The sequence below is a fragment of the Pristiophorus japonicus genome, chromosome 20, assembly GCF_044704955.1.
Source record: "Pristiophorus japonicus isolate sPriJap1 chromosome 20, sPriJap1.hap1, whole genome shotgun sequence".
NCBI lineage: Eukaryota > Metazoa > Chordata > Chondrichthyes > Pristiophoridae > Pristiophorus > Pristiophorus japonicus.
The window spans coordinates 40,730,433-40,748,666 of NC_091996.1; the positions used below are offsets into that span (position 1 = coordinate 40,730,433).

Below are 18,234 nucleotides of genomic sequence, written 5' to 3' on the forward strand. Positions count from 1 at the left end.
CCACCCAGCACAACACAGGTCGTTCACCCACCCAGCACAACACAGGTCGTTCACCCACCCAGCACAACACAGGTCGTTCACCCACCCAGCACAACACAGGTCATTCACCCACCCAGCACAACACAGGTCATTCACCCACCCAGCACAACACAGGTCGTTCACCCACCCAGCACAACACAGGTCATTCACCCACCCAGCACAACACAGGCCATTCACCCAGTACAACAGAGGTCATTCACCCAGCACAACACAAGGCCATTTACCCAGCACAACACAAGGCCATTCACCCAGCACAACACAGGTCGTTCATCCAGCACAACACAGGCCATTCACCCAGCACAACACAGGTCGTTCACCCACCCAGCACAACACAGGTCATTCACCCAGCACAACACAGGCCATTCACCCAGCACAACACAAGGCCATTCACCCAACACAACACAAGGCCATTCACCCAGCACAACACAGGTCATTCACCCAGCACAACACAGGTCATTCACCCAGCACAACACAAGGCCATTCACCCAGCACAACACAAGGCCATTCACCCAGCACAACACAGGCCGTTCACCCAGCACAAAACAGGTCGTTCACCCACCCAGCACAACACAGGCCGTTCACCCAGCACAACACAAGGCCATTCACCCAGCACAACACAAGGCCATTCACCCAGCACAACACAGGTCGTTCACCCACCCAGCACAACACAGGTCATTCACCCAGCACAACACAGGTCATTCACCCAGCACAACACAGGCCATTCACCCAGCACAACACAGGCCATTCACCCAACACAACACAAGGCCATTCACCCAGCACAACACAGGTCATTCACCCAGCACAACACAGGTCATTCACCCAGCACAACACAAGTCCATTCACCCAGCACAACACAGGCCGTTCACCCAGCACAACACAAGGCCATTCACCCAGCACAACACAAGGCCATTCACCCAGCACAACACAGGTCATTCACCCAGCACAACACAGGCCGTTCACCCAGCACAACACAGGTCATTCACCCAGCACAACACAAGGCCATTCACCCAGCACAACACAAGGCCATTCACCCAGCACAACACAAGGCCATTCACCCAGCACAACACAGGTCATTCACCCAGCACAACACAGGCCGTTCACCCAGCACAACACAAGGCCATTCACCCAGCACAACACAAGGCCATTCACCCAGCACAACACAGGTCATTCACCCAGCACAACACAAGGCCATTCACCCAGCACAACACAGGTCATTCACCCAGCACAACACAGGCCGTTCACCCAGCACAACACAGGCCGTTCACCCAGCACAACACAAGGCCATTCACCCAGCACAACACAAGGTCATTCACCCAGCACAACACAGGCCGTTCACCCAGCACAACACAGGTCACCCACCCAGCACAACACAAGGCCATTCATCCAGCACAACACAAGGCCATTCACCCAGCACAACACAGGTCGTTCACCCAGCACAACACAGGTCATTCACCCAGCACAACACAGGTCGTTCATCCACCCAGCACAACACAGGTCATTCACCCACCCAGCACAACACAGGTCATTCACCCACCCAGCACAACACAGGTCATTCACCCACCCAGCACAACACAGGTCATTCACCCACCCAGCACAATACAGGTCATTCACCCAGCACAACACAAGCCATTTACCCAGCACAACACAGGCCATTCACCCAGCACAAAACAGGTTGTTCACCCACCCAGCACAACACGAGGTCGTTTACCCACCCAGCACAACACAGGCCATACACCCAGCACAACACAAGGCCATTCACCCAGCACAACACAGGTCATTCACCCAGCACAACACAGGCCATACACCCAGCACAACATGAGGCCATTCACCCAGCACAACACAAGGCCATTCACCCAGCACAACACAGGTCATTCACCCAGCACAACACAAGGCCATTCACCCAGCACAACACAAGGCCATTCACCCAGCACAACACAGGTCATTCACCCAGCACAACACAGGCCATACACCCAGCACAACACAGGTCATTCACCCAGCACAACACAAGGCCATTCACCCAGCACAACACAGGCCGTTCACCCAGCACAACACAGGCCGTTCACCCAGCACAACACAGGTCACCCACCCAGCACAACACAGGCCGTTCACCCAGCACAACACAAGGCCATTCACCCAGCACAACACAGGTCATTCACCCAGCACAACACAGGTCATTCACCCAGCACAACACAGGCCGTTCACCCAGCACAACACAAGGCCATTCACCCAGCACAACACAAGGCCATTCACCCAGCACAACACAAGGCCATTCACCCAGCACAACACAGGTCGTTCATCCACCCAGCACAACACAGGTCATTAACACACCCAGCACAACACAGGTCATTCACCCACCCAGCACAATACAGGTCATTCACCCAGCACAACACAAGGCCATTTACCCAGCACAACACAGGCCATTCACCCAGCACAAAACAGGTTGTTCACCCACCCAGCACAACACGAGGTCGTTTACCCACCCAGCACAACACAGGCCATACACCCAGCACAACATGAGGCCGTTCATCCACCCAGCACAACACAGGCCATTCACCCAGTCTAATCCCACTCTCCCCCTCACTCCACATACCCTGTAATATTCCACCCAGTCTAATCCCACTCTTCCCCTCACTCCACGTAACCTGTAATATCTCTCCCGGTCTAATCCCACTCTCCCCCCTCACTCCACGTACCCTGTAATATTCCACCCAGTCTAATCCCACTCTCCCCCCTCACTCCACGTACCCTGTAATATTCCACCCAGTCTAATCCCACTCTCCTGCTCACTCACCATACACAAGAATATAAGAATTAGGAGCAAGAGCAGGCCATTCGCTCCTCTAACTTGCTCAACCATTCAATAAGATCATGACTGATCTTCTACCCCAACTCCACTTTTCTGCACTATCCCCATATTCCCTTAATATTCAAAACTCTATCAATCTTGTCGAGGAAATATTAGCTTAAATTAACTCAGGCGGAGACTTTCAGAACTGCACTTCGAGAGAATTGTATTTTAAAAAGCGAGATATCTCGGAGAGCCTGCTTGGACCGTACCAAGGCAGAAAACTCTGCCGTACAGGCAAATTGTCCCTATCTTTATACAGAAATTGAATACAGAAATATAAAAGGAATCTTATTCATTAGTCCCGCGAGTACAAAGGTCGTCTCGGGAGGTACACACTCTATCTATCCTTGCATAGTTTCTCCCTGTTCACAGTCTGATAAGCAGAATAAAAGGAGACTCCCTTTTAATACCAGATGGTCATTTAATTGCATCTCTAAGTTTCAAGGCTAAAAAAACGTGGCTATTTTTCTAGTCCTATTATTTCTTTGAGCATAGCAAAAACTGAATTTAACCCTTCCCTTTTCCATAAGCCATAGGTTCATAGATTCTTTCTTCCACAAATCTCCATCTTCAATATACTCAACGATGCAACATGTACAGCCCTCTGGGGTAGAGAATTCCAAAGATTTACAACCCTCTGAGTGAAGAGATTCCTCCTTATCTCTGTGTTAAATGGCCGAACCCCTTATCCTGAGACTGTGCCCCCCAGTTCTAGACTCTCCAGCCCAGGGAAACAGCCTCTCAGCATCTACCCTGTCAATCCCCCTCAGAATCCTATATGTTTCAATGAGATCACCTCTTATTCTTCTAAACTCCATAGAGTATCAGCCCATTCTATTCAATCTCTCCTCATAGGACAATCCTCTCATCCTTGGAATCAATCTAGTAAACCTTTGTTGCACCACCTCCAAGGCAAGTATATCCTTCCTCAGATAAGGAGACCAAAACTGTGTATAGTACTCCAGGTGTGGTCTCACCAGGGCCCTGTACAATTGTAGTAAGACTTCCTTACTCTTGTACTCTAACCCCCTTGCAATAATTGCCAACATGCCATTTGCCTTCCTTATTGCTTGCTGTATCTGCATGTTAACTCTTTGTGTTTCCTGTACGAGGACATCTAAATCTCTCTCAACACCAACATTTAATAGTTTCTCACCATTTAAAAATATTCTGTTTTTCTATTCTTCCTATCAAAGTGAATAATCTCACATTATACTCCATCTGCCACTTTATTTCCCATCACTTAACCTGTCTATCCCTTTGCAGGCTGTTTGTGTCCTCCTCGCAGCTTACTTTCCTACCTAGCTTTGTATCGTCAGCAAACTTGGATACATTGTACTCGGTCCCCTCATTCAAGCCTTTAATATAGATTGTAAATAGTTGAAGCCCCAGCACTGATTCTTGCGGCATCCCACTAGTTACAGCCTGACAACTGGAAAATGATCTGTTTATCCCGACTCTCTGTTTTCTGTCGGTTAACCAATCCCCTATCCATGCTAATATATTGCCCCAACCCCATGAACCCTAATCTTATTTAGCAACCTTTTATGTGGCACCTTATCGAATGTTTTGGAAATCCAAATATACTACATCCACTGGTTCCCCTTTATCTAACCTGTTCTTTACATTCTCAAAAAACTCTAATAAATTTGTCAAACACGATTTCCCTTTCATAAAACCATGTTGACTCTGCCTAATCATGTTATGATTTTCTAAGTGTCCTGATACTACTTCCTTAACAATAGATGCCAGCATCTTGCTGCTAACTGATGTCAGGCTAACTGGTCTGTAGTTCCCCGTTTTCTCTCTCCCTTCTTGAATAGCGGGGTTACATTTGCTACCTTCCAATCCACTGGAACCATTCTAGAATCTAGGGAATTTTGGAAGATCACAACCAAATGCATCCACTATCTGTGCAGCCACCTCATTTAGAACTCTAGGATGTAAAGAAGTAAAGAAAGACTTGCATTTATACAGCGCCTTTCATGACCACTGGATGTCTCAAAGCACCAGGTCCAGAGGGTTTGTTGGCTTTTAGTCCCATTAGTTACTCAAGTACTTTTTCTCGACTGACATTAATTACTTTAAGTTCCTCACTCTCATTAGCCCCTTGGTTCCTCACTATACCCTTTAATATCCCAACCAGTCTAATCCCACTCTCCCCGTACCCTTTAATATCCTACCTAGTCTAATCCCACTCACTCCCCATACCCTTTAATACCCCACCCAGTCTAATCCCACTCTCCCACTCACAGAATATATGTTGTCAGCCTCAGAAATAGTTTGTGAAAGAAGGAAAGTATATAGCAGTGATATCCACATTCTAACCACTGTTTTTGAGGAGAAATACCTTTCTCTGCATTCATTTTGTTTGTGATTTAATTGCTTTAATCTATGCCCTGGTCATTACCATTTTATTAATCAATGGAAGTAATCTCTCACTATTTACCCCATCAGCACCATTCGTCCTGCTGATCGGAACCTTCTCGGTTTTAGTGAAAAATGTTCTAATTCCTCAAGTCGCTCTTCATAACTGTGCCGTTCCCTATCCCTGGTAACCTCCTCGTGAATCTACACTGTGCCGTTCCCTATCCCTGGTAACCTCCCCGTGAATCTACACTGTGCCGTTCCCTATCCCTGGTAACCTCCTCGTGAATCTACACTGTGCCGTTCCCTATCCCTGGTAACCTCCTCGTGAATCTACACTGTGCCGTTCCCTATCCCTGGTAACCTCCCCGTGAATCTACACTGTGCCGTTCCCTATCCCTGGTAACCTCCTCGTGAATCTACACTGTGCCGTTCCCATTGCGTTTAGGTCCATCCTATTGTGGAGTAACTAACATGTATACAGTACTCTAACTGCAGCCTAACTTATGACCTTGGATAAATTCAGCAGTACCTCCTTGGCACTCCACACCTGTAGCTACAACTGTTTGCCTTTTTATGGCTTTATCTACTTGTATTGCCATATTTAATGACCCATGTATCTGTACCAAGATCCATTTAAAGTCTCACCATTTAAGGGGTCTTCCCTTTTCCCATTCTTCCAACAAGTATTACTTCATCTTTTTCTCCATTGAACTGTACCTGCCCACCCTACCAGTTTATATATGTCCTCTGCAGTCTTTCATAAACCTTGTCACAATTTGCCATAACCTAGTTTGATGTCAGCAAGTTTCACTTCCCAAGTGGAGATTATTTCTGCACACTATAAATAAGTCCAGCCCCACACAAATCCCCCCCAGGCCTGTCTTTTCAGTCTGAGAAACTGCCTTCACTCCACCCATTTCTCTCTCCATGTCGGCACATTCCACGAATTCTGCCTGCCATTATCTTTACCAAAAGCCTCTCATATTGCACCTTATCAAATGCTTTTCGAATAAAGCACATTGAACTGCATTTGCTCCATTTCCTATCCTGCTGTTATGTTTCAGAGAATTCTATGAGGTGGGTCCAGTCTCACCTGCCTTTAGAAACCCCCTGTAACCGGCGTGTTAACTCGTTCCTTCAGGTGGTTAGTCATTTCACCCCATGTTACAGACTCCAGTAATACTGAGAACTGATATAAGATTCACCTGGCAAATGGAGGGCTCATACAGACATATGTGCAGACACAGGCACACACGCACCCTTACACACACATGCGCACACACTTACACATTTGATTGATCCTGTCCTCAAACACTGTCCACAGACACACACACACAGTTCAGCAAGTGTCAGTGCAGAGTGACCAGGGCACAAACCCTGCCAAAGCCATGGGTACTGAGGTCGATTGTAGGTGAGGTCAGCTGACAGCAATGGACCCCGGTCCTACATCACATGTTCACCCACTGAGCCCAGGCTTCTGATTGGCTACTCAGTTTTACGTCTCGTTACTTTCAGTGATTTAAAGACAACTTGTGATTGGCTCTTTTCCCACTGACAGATTGGTTGGTTTCCGTCTACATACGTTGATGAGGAAGCAATGCCGTGATTGGTCGATGTGACATCACCCACTCTGCCAGAAGCCATGAATTTTGCACAATTGGTATCCAGGACCCGGAGCAACTCCCGGCTTCTCGAGGGGGAGGCTTTTCATCAATCTTACTGCTTTGTGCTGATGACTCTTTCAGTAATTTCAGATTGATTAACACGAGAATCCCTCTGTTGTATATAAATTCCTTTTTCAGAACAACCAATCAGAAATGGAAGTAATTTTCAGTAATGCGTGCAGAGGTGTGCGTGCGTGCGCACATGGGGTGGGTGTGTATGTGTGTCGGTGTGTATGTGTGTGGCTGGGTGTGTGTGGGTGTATATGTGTGTGTGCGCGTGTGAGAATCCTTTCTAAAAATCATTTGTAATTATTTTACCAAATAGCTACCACAATGTATGTGAATATTTTAAGGAATGTTTTTTGGCTGATGCCAGTTTATATATTTGGGTTCATTGTGGGTTAAATGGAATTATAGTTAAAATTATCACTGAATTTGTTTAGAAATGAATTGAAAATGTAACTTGGTACAGTTTTTTGCACTGGCTAATGTGTGGATTGTAGCTGGTTTGGAGAGAGACTGGGCGAATCGGATTCCTGGTGTTCTGCTTGAAGGAAGGAAGCCGGACTTGGATTTCAGCACGTCACCGCTCTTGCCCTGACTGATGTGGAGTATCAGGCAGAGACGCCGATCAGATAGCGACTGCGACTTAGACTGTACACGTTTCACACAAACGGCAAATAAAAGCAACTGTTTCTTTTCATTTTCTGAATGTTGCGATTGGGAAGTTTCAGCCCTTGTTACAATGTCTCTCCTCTCACGATCCAGCGAACACCAGAGTTCCAGGGGTCGAAATGAGGATTGTGTCGCAGTGTCAGTTGCTGTTATCCCCTGAAGATGTTGACTCTCGCGAGGCGGGTGAGCTCTATGTGCCCACTGGTATGAAACCGAGACAGTGTCAGTAGGCTTTCAGGCTGCGGGGGCATGACAGCGGAGTCTGATCTTATCCTTGGGGCCCCCTCTCCAGCCCCCTGCATAACTCTGCAGTTCCCAGCAGGAGTCTCAGTGGCCAGAAGTGAGAATCCGCACTGCCCGTGTCTGGTCCCTGGTCTAGGAGGTGCTGAGGGCCAGCCTCCAACCAGTCTACGATTGACAGGTCAGGGGTGGGAGGTTAATAGCACACACAGCAGGGCACGGAGCCTTAGAGCAGTGTTGTCCAACAGAAATCACTGACTAGCCACAGATGTGGCCATGGCGACACTGCGTCAGCCACACACTAATTTGAGTCGAAAATGTCTGCACAGGTAAATGTTACAGCACAGAAACACGCCAGTGTTTATGCTCCATTTGAGCCTCCTCCCTCCCTCTTCATTTCACCCTATCAGCAAATCCTTCTATTCCTTTCTCCCTGGTGTGTTTATCCAGCCTCCCCTTAAATGCATCGATACTATTTGCTTCAACTACTCTCTGGGTAAAGAGGTTTCTCCTGAATTCCCGAGTGGATTTATTGGTGACTATCTTATACTTATGGCATCAAGTTTTGGACTCCCCCACAAGTGGAGACACTCAGTGTCTATGCTATCAAACCATTTCAGAATTTTAAAGACCTCTATCAGGTCACCCCTCAGCCTTCTCTTTTCGAGAGAAAACTGTCCCAGCCTGTTCCTCCTCTGTGCGTGATACATTAACATCTGCCATTCAGTCCCCAAGGGACGAGAACACTCGCCAATCAAAGCACACTGCTCTTCACCAATTTGCCGACTGGCGCACGATAAGGCTAAAGTTCACATCAATGCACTGTGCGAATATGCATATTGCGATTGCATGACCAATGACTGACTATTACTCATTTTTTATTTACTACTCAGTAAGGCAATTAGCTCCATGTGGCTTCTGCATTGGACAACAGTGGACGAGGGGACTCATTTAATTCAATGAGGAATTGGTGGGAGACCAATATCCTGCCCACCCGATCGATGTAGGCGATATTGGCAATGCCACATTTATTGCCTATCTTTAGTTGCCCTGAGCACCTTTGCCACATGAACTGCAGCGGTTCAAGAAGGCTCAACGCCACCTTCTCATGTGCAATATATGCCAGCCTTGCCAGTGACTCCCCCATCCCGAAAATTCTTATTTAAAAACTAGCTGGGGGACACAGTGTAACTAACAGGGCGTCAATATAACTACCTGGGACACAGTGTAAGCATATAAGAAATAGGAGCAGCAGTTGGCCATTGGGCCCCTCAAGCCTGCTCCACCATTCAATGAGATCATGGCTGATCTTCTACCTCAACTCCACTTTCCCTGCACTGTCCCCATATCCCTTGCTTCCCTTAATATTCAAAAATCTATCGACCTCTGTCTTCAATATACTCAAAGACTGAGCCTCCACAGTCCTCTGGGGCAGAGAATTCCAAAGATTCACCACCCTCTGAGTGAAGAAGTTTCTCCTCATCTCAGTCCTAAGTGGCCGACCTCTTATTCTGAGACTGTGACCCCTGGTTCTAGACTCCCCAGCCAGAGGAAAAATCCTCCCTGCAATCTACCCTGTCAAACCTGTAAGTATTTTGTATGTTTCAATGAGATCACCTCTCATTTTTCTAAACTCTAGAGAATCTAGGCCTAGTCTACTCAATCTCTCCTCATGGGACAATCCGCCCATCCCAGGAATCAGTCTGGTGAACCTTTGTTGCACTCCCTCTGTGACAAGTATATCCTTCCTTCGGTAAGGAGACAAAAACTGTACACATTACTCCAGGTGTGGTCTCGACAGGGCCCTACATAATTGCAGTAAGACGTCTTTACTCTTGTACTCAAATCCTCTTGTAATAAAGGCCAACAGACCAATTGCTTTCTTAATTGCTTGCTGTACCTGCATGTTAACTTTCAGTGATTCATGTACAAGGACTTCCAGGTCCCTCTGAACACCAACATTTTCCAGTCTCCCAACATTTAAAAAATACTCTAATTTTCTAGTTCTCCTGTCCCTGACCACTAACCAGACCTGTATCACTACCTAAGTTAAAGGGTGTGACTTCCTCCTGGATGCAAGTGTCGAAGTAACTCTCCCCCTCCCTGATGCATCGCAATGTTTGCAGCTCGAACTCCAGCTCCACAACTCTGAGACGAAATTCCTCGGGTTGCAGACACGAACTGCAGATGTGGTTGCTCGGGATTGCAATGCACTCCACAAACACCCACATGCTGCAGTTACCATACACCACCTGCCCTGCCAGCTCTAACCTTATTTTATTTATTAATTAATTAAAGCTTTTATTCAATCAATATTTTCATTTTATTGTTTAATTATTTTATCTGTTCTAAGTTATTAATTCAATAAGTACTAGAAAGTTACAGTTTCTCAGCTCTTAATTTAAACCCTTTCTCTAACTTAGAGTGCAACTAAAAGCTGTCGTACTCACCAACCAATCACCTACCCGCTTTAATAAAAACAGAAATGCTGGAAATCTCAGTGGCTTAGACAGCGTCTATGGAGAGAAACAGAGTTAACATTTTGGGTCAATGACCCTACCTGCTTTAGTGTAGTGTCACACTTTGATTTTTTTCCCTCTCACTCATTATAAACTTTAACTAGCAGGGAGACAGTATAACTAGCTGGGGATACAATGTAACTAGCTGGGGACAGTGTAACTGGCTGGGGACACAATGTAACTTGCTGGGACACACTAACTAGCTGGGACGCAGAGTAACTAGCTGGGACACAATGTAACTAACTGGGGACAAAGTGTAACTAGCTGGGGACAGAGTGTAACTAGCTGGGATGCAGTGTAACAATGTAACTAGCTAGGACACAGAGTAAATAGCTGGAGAACACAATATAACTCGCTGGGGACACAGTGTAACTAGCTGGGACACAATGTAACTAGCTGGAACACACTAACTAGCTGGGGACACAACGTAATTAGCTGGGGATGCAACATAATTAGCTGGGCCACAATGTGACTAGCTGGGACACAGTGTAACTAGATGAGGAGACAATGTAACTAGCTGGAAACACAGTATAACTAGCTGGGACACACTGTAACTAGCTGGGACACAGTGTAACTAGCTGTGATAAAATGTAACTAGCTGGGAACACCAGGGAGACACTGTAACTAACTGGGATGCAGTGTAACTAGCTGGGACACACTAACTAACTGGGACACCGTGTAACTAGCTGGGGCTCAATCTAACTGCCTGGCAACACAGTGTAACTAGCTGGGACACAATGTAACTAGCTGGACACACTGTAACTAGCTGGAGACAGAATGTACCTAGCTGCGGAACATCCTGTAACTAGCTGGGACACAGTATAACTGGCTGGAGAACACAGTGTAACTAGCAGCGGACAAAATGGAACTAGCTGGGATGCAGAGTAATAAGATGGGGATTCTGTGTAACTAGCTGGGGACAGAGTGTAACTAGGTGGTGACACAATGTAACTCGCTGGGACACACTGCAATGAGCTGGGGCGCAGAGTAACTAGCTGGGGACACAATGTAACTAGCTGGGACACAGTGTAACTAGCTGGGGAACACAGTGTAATTTGCTGGGGACACATTGTAACTAGCTGGATACACAGTGTAACTAGCTGGACACACTGTAAATAGCTGGGACCACGTGTAACTAGCTGGGGATACAGTCTAACTTGCTGGGGACATCATGTAATTAGCTGGGGAGACAATGTAACTAGTTGGGAACACAGTGTAATTAGATGGTGACACAATGTAACTAGCTGGGGCACACTGTAAATAGCTGGGGACACAGTGTAACTAGCTGGGGACTCAATGTTTCTAGCTAGGGGACACAGTAACTAGCTGGGGAACAATGTAACTAGCTAGGGACACACTGTACCTAGCCAGACACCGTGTAACTAGCTGGGAACACAGTGTAACTAGCTGGGACACACAGTAACTAGCTGGGACACCGTGTAACTAGCAGGGGACAAAAAATAACTAGCTAGGACACAGAGCAATTAGCTCGGACACAATATAACTAGCTTGGACACAGTGTAACTAGCTGGGGAACACAGTGTATCTAGCTAGGACGCAGTGTACCTAGCTGGGACACAATGTAACTAGCTGGCATAACTAGCTAGCACACAGGGTAACTAGCTGGGGACAAAATGGAACTAGCTGGGATGCAGAGTAACTAAATGGGGATACTGTGTAACTAGCTGGGGACAGAGTGTAACTAGCTGGTGACACTATGTAACTAGCTGGGACACACTGTAATGAGCTGGGATGCAGAGTAACTAGCTGGAGACACTGTGTAACTAGCTAGGGACAAAGTGTAACTTGCTGGGAACACAGTGTAACTAGCTGGTGACACAGTTTAACTAGCTGGGACAACTAGCTAGGACACACTGTAACTAGCTGAGGACACACTGTAACTGGCTGGGATGCAGGGTAACTAGCTGGGGACACAGTGTAACTCGCTGGGGACACAGTGTCCCTAGCTAGTACACCATGTAACTAGCTGGGGATACAGTGTAACTAGCTGGGGTAATTGCTGGGACACAATGTAACCAGCTGAAGACACACTGCAACTGGATGGGACGCAGTGTAACTAGCTGGGAACACAGCGTAACTAGCTGTGACAATATAACTAGCTGGGGACACAGTGTAACCAACTAGGACACAATGTAACCAGCTGAGGACACACTGTAACTAGCTGCACCGCAGTGTAACTAGCTGGGAACACATTGTAACTAGCTGGCGACACAGTGTAACTAGCTGGGACACAGTGTAACTAGCTGTGCACAGTGTAATTTGCTGGGACACAGTGTAACTAGCTGTGACACACTATAACTATCTGGAGAACACTGTGTAACTAGCTGTGATACAATATAACTAGCTGGTACACAGTGTAACCAGCTGGGGACAGTGTGACTAGCTGGGACACAATGTAAATAGCTGGGGAACACCGTGTTAACTAGCTGGGACACAATCTATTTAGCTGGGATACAGTGTAATCAGCTGGTGACACAATGTAACTAGCTAGGACACATTGTAACTAGCTGGGACACAGTTTAACTAGCTGGGGACACAATGTAACTAGCTGAAGGCACAATGTAACTAGCTGGGACAAAACTCTAACTAGCTGGAGACACAGCCTAACAAGCTGGGATACAGTATAACTATGGGACACTAACTAGCTGGGGACACAATGTAACTAGCTGAAAACACAATGTAACTAGCTGGGGGCACTGTGTATACGTACATAGCTGGGGACACAACGTAATTAGCTGGGGTCACAGTGTATCTAACTGGGACACAGTGTAACTAGCTGGGGACACATTGTAACTAGCTGGATACACAGTGTAACTAGCTGGGACAAATTGTACATAGCTGGGACCACGTGTAACTAGCTGGGAACGCAGTGTAACTAGCTGGTGGCACAATGTAACTAGCTCGGACACACAGTAACTAGCTGGGACACAGTGTAACCAGCTGTGATAAAATGTAACTGGCTAGGAACACCAGGGACACACTGTAACTAACTGGGATACAGTGTAACTAACTGGGGACACACTGTGACTAACTGGGACACAGTGTAACTAGCTGGGGTCACAGTGTAACTAGCTCGACACACTGTAACTAGCTGGGGACAGAATGTACCTAGCTGCGGAACACAATGCAACTAGCTGGCACACAGGGTAACTAACTGGAGACTAAATGGAACCAGCTGGGACGCAGATTAACTAGATGGGGATACTGTGTAACTAGCTGGGGACAGAGTGTAAGTAGCTGGAACACAGTGCAACTAGCTGGGACAGAGTATAAGTAGCTGGTGATACAATGTAACTAGCTGGGACACACTGGAATGAGCTGGGGTGCAGAATAACTAACTGGGGACACCATGTAACTAGCTAGTGACAAAGTGCAACGAGCTGGGGACAGAATGTAACAAGCTGGTGACCAAGTGTAACAAGCTGGGACACAGTGTAATTTAACTGGGACACAGTGTAACTTGCTGGGGAACACAGTTTAACTAGCTGGGACAACTAGCTGGGGACACACTGTAACTAGCTGGGGACACAATGTAACTAGCTGCGACCACGTGTAACTAGCTGGGGATACAGTCTAACTAGCTGGGACACAGTGTAACTAGCTGTGACACAGTGTAATTAGCTGGGGCCACATTACAACTAGCTGGATACACAGCGTAACTAGCTGGGACACACTGTAAATAGCTGGGACCACGTGTAACTAGCTGGGGATACAGTCTAACTAGCTGGGACACAGTATAACTAGCTGTAACACACTGTAACTAGCTGGGAAACAACGTAACTAGCTGGCACACAGGGAAACTTGCTGGGGACAAAATGGAATTAGCTGGGACACAGAGTAACTAGATGGGGATACTGTGTAACTAGATGGGGACAGAGTGTAACTAGCTGGGGACATAATGTAACTAGCTGGAACAGTGCAACTAGCTGGGACACAATGTAAGTAGCTGGGGACACAATGTAACTAGCTGGGACACACTGCAATGAGCTGGGATGCAGAGTAACTAACTGGGGACACTATGTAACTAGCTAGCGACAAAGTGCAACTAGCTGGGGACAGAATGTAACAAGCTGGTGACTAAGTGTAACTTGCTGGGACACAGTGTAACTAACTGGGATGCAGTGTAACTAGCTGGAAAGCAGTGTAACTAGCTGGGACAACTAGCTGGGATACAGTGCAACTTGCTGGGTCACAGTGCAACTAGCTGGGACATCATGTAACTTGCTGGGGAACACAGTTTAACTAGCTGGTACACAGTGCAACTAGTTGGGACACAACGTAACTAGCTGGGGACACAATGTAACTAGCTGGGATACAGTGTATCTAGTTGGGCCACAGTATAAATAGCTGTGACACAGTGTAACTAGCTGGGGAACACAGTGTAATTAGCTGGGAACACATTGTAACTAGCTGGATACACAGTGTAACTAGCTGGGACACACTGTAAATAGCTGGGACCACGTGTAACTAGCTGGGAATACAGTCTAACTAGCTGGGGACACAATCCTGGGGACACCATGTAATTAGCTGGGGAGATAATGTCACTAGCTGGTGACACACTGTAAATAGCTGGGGACACAGTGTAACTAGCTGGTGACACAATATAACTAGCTGGGACACACTGTAAATAGCTGGGGACACAGTGTAACTAGCTGGGGGCTCAATGTTTCTAGCTAGGACACACAGTAACTAGCTGGTGACACAGTTTAACTAGCTGGGATGCAGTGTAACTAGTTGGGACACAATGTAACTAGCTGAGGACACACTGTAACTGGCTGGGATGCAGGGTAACTAGCTGGGAACACAGTGTAAGTAGCTGGGGACACATTGTAACTAGCTGCGGCACAATATAACCAGCTGGGGACACAGTGTAACTAGCTGGGACACCATGTAACCAGCTGAGGACACACTGTAACTAGATGGGACACAGTGTAACTAGCTAGGAACACGGTGTAACTAGCTGTGACACAATATAACTAGCTGGGACACAGTGTTACTAGCTGGGGACAGTGTAATTTGCTGGGACACAGTGTAACTAGCTGTGACACACTATAACTATCTGGAGAACACAGTGTAACTAGCTGGGGACAGTATAACTAGCTGGGGACATAGTGTAACTAGCTAGTACACTGTGTAACTAGCTGGGGATACATTGTAACCAACTAGGACACAATGTAACCAGCTGAGGACACACTAACTAGCTGGGACGCAGTGTAACTAGCTGGGAACACAGTGTAACTAGTTGTGACACAATATAACTAGCTAGTGACATTAGCTGGGGACACTGTAATTTGTTGGGACACAGTATAACTAGCTGTGACACACGATAACTATCTGGAGAACACTGTGTAACTAGCTGTGACACAGTGTAACTAGCTGTGATACAATATAACTAGCTGGTACACAGTGTAACTAGCTTTGACACAATATAACTAGCTGGGGACACGGTGTAACTAGCTGGGACACAATGTAACTAGCTGGGAGCTGGGCCACAGTATAACTAGCTAGGACATCGTGTATCTAGCTGGGACACTGTGTAACTAGCTGGGGACAGTGTAACTAACTGGGACACAGTGTAACTAGCTGTGACACAATATAATTAGCTGGGGACAGTGTAACTAGCTGGGGAACACAGTGTAACCAACAGGGACACGATGTAACTAGCTGGGGACAGACACAATGGAACTAGCTGGGGACACAATGTATTACAATTTACGAGAATGATTCCAGGATTTAGGCACTTTGTTGCGTTGATAGCCTGGAGAAGTTGGGGTTGTTCTCTCTAGAGAGGTGATTTTATTGAAACATAAGATTCTGAGGGGGCTCGACAAGGTAGATGCAGAGAGGATGTTTCTCCTCATGGGAGAATCTAGAACTAGGGGGCATAGTTTCAGAATTTAAAACAGAGATGAGAAGGAATTTCTTCTCTCAGACGGTGGTGAATCTTTGGAATTCTGTACCCCAGCGAGATGTGGAGGATGGGTCATTGAATATATTTAATGTGGAGATAGACAGATTTTTGAACGATAAGGGAGTCAAGGGTTATGGGGAGCGGGCAGGGAAGTGGAGTTGAGGGCAAGATCAGATCAACCATGATCTCATTGAATGGCGGAGCAAGCTCGAGGGGCCGAATGGCCGACTCCTGCTCCTATTTCTTATGTTCTTGTTATGTAGAGCAGAGAAGGTTGAGAGGAGATTTGACAGCTTGTTCAAACTCATGAGGGGCCCCCTGGACAGAGTAGAAACTGTTCCCCGTGGCGGAAGGCTCTCGAACCAGAGGACACAGATTTCAGGTGATTGGCAAAAGAACCAAAGGCGACATGAGGAAAACTTATTTTTTAGCAGCGAGTGGTTAGGATCTGAAATGTGCTGCCTGGGAGGGTGGTGGAGGCAGAATCAATCGTGGCTTTCAGGAGGGAGTTGGATCAGTAGCTGAAGGAACAACACTGCGGGTCTTCGAGCTGAGGGGCTTTGCGTGGAGCGGCACCTCCCCCGCAGACTCTCAGCAACAAACTCCCAGTCACCGCCCCCACTGACGCGGCGCTGGGCACCGACTTCGTCGGAGAAAGGTGAGAGATCGGAGGCCGGGGGGGAGAGAGAGAGTGAGAGACTGGGGGTGGGGGGAGAGAGAGAGACCGGGGGGCCGGAAGAGGGGAGAGGGAAAAGGAGGCGGGGGTGGGGAGAGAGAGAGGCCGAGGGAGCGTTCCCCGCCCTGCCGTCCTCCCTCCTGCCCCGGGACAGTGCACGGGCTCCGGGTTTGTTCCACGGACTGACGGAGATTTCCCTCCGTGATTGCCGGCCCCCCCCCCCCCCCTGGTGAGAATGGCTACAGTCCGGCCGGAATTGCTGGGCAGGGGATTGAACCCAGGTCCCAGCTCCGCGGTATTAATGTCAGACTCGCAGGACAGCAATTGTTTATTGCTTATGAATTTGTTTATTCATATATTGGTGGAGGTTTTAAATTAGTGCTTTGCACCTCTCTTCACAAAGGCAGAGGCTAAATTCTATCCAAGGTGCTTCCTTCCTCGCTGGGCTGGAAACACACTGATCAAGCAAGTTCTCTTGTACGTATTTCAGGAATTCTTCCCCCTCTCTGCCCTTTGCGTTATTACTGTCCCAGTCGATATTCGGATAGTTGAAGTTCCCCATTATCACCACTCTGTCAATCTTGCATCTTCCTGTAATTTGCTGCAAATGTGCTCCTCTATCTCCTTCCCAGTATTTGGTGATCTATAGCATGCACCTTGCACTGTGACAGTTCCTCTCCCGCTCCTTATCTCTATCCAATTAGACTGTGTTGGGCCCCTTGAGCACATCGTCCCTTTCCTGGGCTGGAACAGTGTCTTTGATCAATATTGCCACATCTGTTTCCTTCCCCATTCCTCCTGAATACATTGTAGCCAGAATGTTACATTTCCAAACCTCTCCTTGTTGGAGCCAGCTCTCTCCATCATTCCCAAGATATCATAGTCCCATGTGCCCACCTGTCCCTGCAGATCACCAACCTTATCTACCACGCTTTGTGCATTTACGCACATATGAACAGGAGGAGGCCATTCAGCCCCTTGAGCCTATTCTGTCATTTAATAAGATTATGGCTGCTCTGTATCTTAACTTCATCCTCCTGCCTTGATTCCGTAACCTTCAATATCCCTGTCCGGCAAAAAATCTATTAATTCCAGATTTAAAATGATTAATTGAGCGAACGTGTATGGCTTGTTGTGGGAGAGAGTGCCACACTTCTACCGTCCTTTGTATGAAGTGTTTCCGAACTTCTCTCCTGAATGGCCTGGATCTGATTTTAAGGTTTGCGTAACTTCAGCCTCTGCAGCACATTCTGAAATGACGAGACTTGGAC

General features: G+C 47.2%; 2 protein-coding genes across 7 annotated transcripts in view; both read left to right on the top strand.

Annotated features, from left to right (window-relative positions):
- Nucleotides 1-7,811, top strand: part of vav2 (vav 2 guanine nucleotide exchange factor) — a 512,235-nt gene extending 504,424 nt beyond the window's left edge. For all 5 annotated transcript variants that reach the window (XM_070862795.1, XM_070862797.1, XM_070862799.1 and 2 more), the window contains one exon: nucleotides 6,816-7,811. In XM_070862795.1, the coding sequence (XP_070718896.1) occupies nucleotides 6,816-6,863 (48 nt within the window). In that variant the 3' untranslated portion in view covers nucleotides 6,864-7,811. The remainder of the gene's footprint in view (nucleotides 1-6,815) is intronic.
- Nucleotides 7,812-16,815: 9,004 nt separating this feature from the next.
- Nucleotides 16,816-18,234, top strand: part of sardh (sarcosine dehydrogenase) — a 50,854-nt gene continuing 49,435 nt past the window's right edge. Inside the window, exon 1 of one of the 2 annotated variants that reach the window (XM_070863414.1) lies at nucleotides 16,816-16,945. The gene's annotated coding sequence lies outside the window, so the exon portion shown is untranslated. Of the gene's footprint in view, nucleotides 16,946-17,345; nucleotides 17,441-18,234 lie in introns of those variants that run through there. The other variant, XM_070863415.1, reaches the window with a different exon arrangement.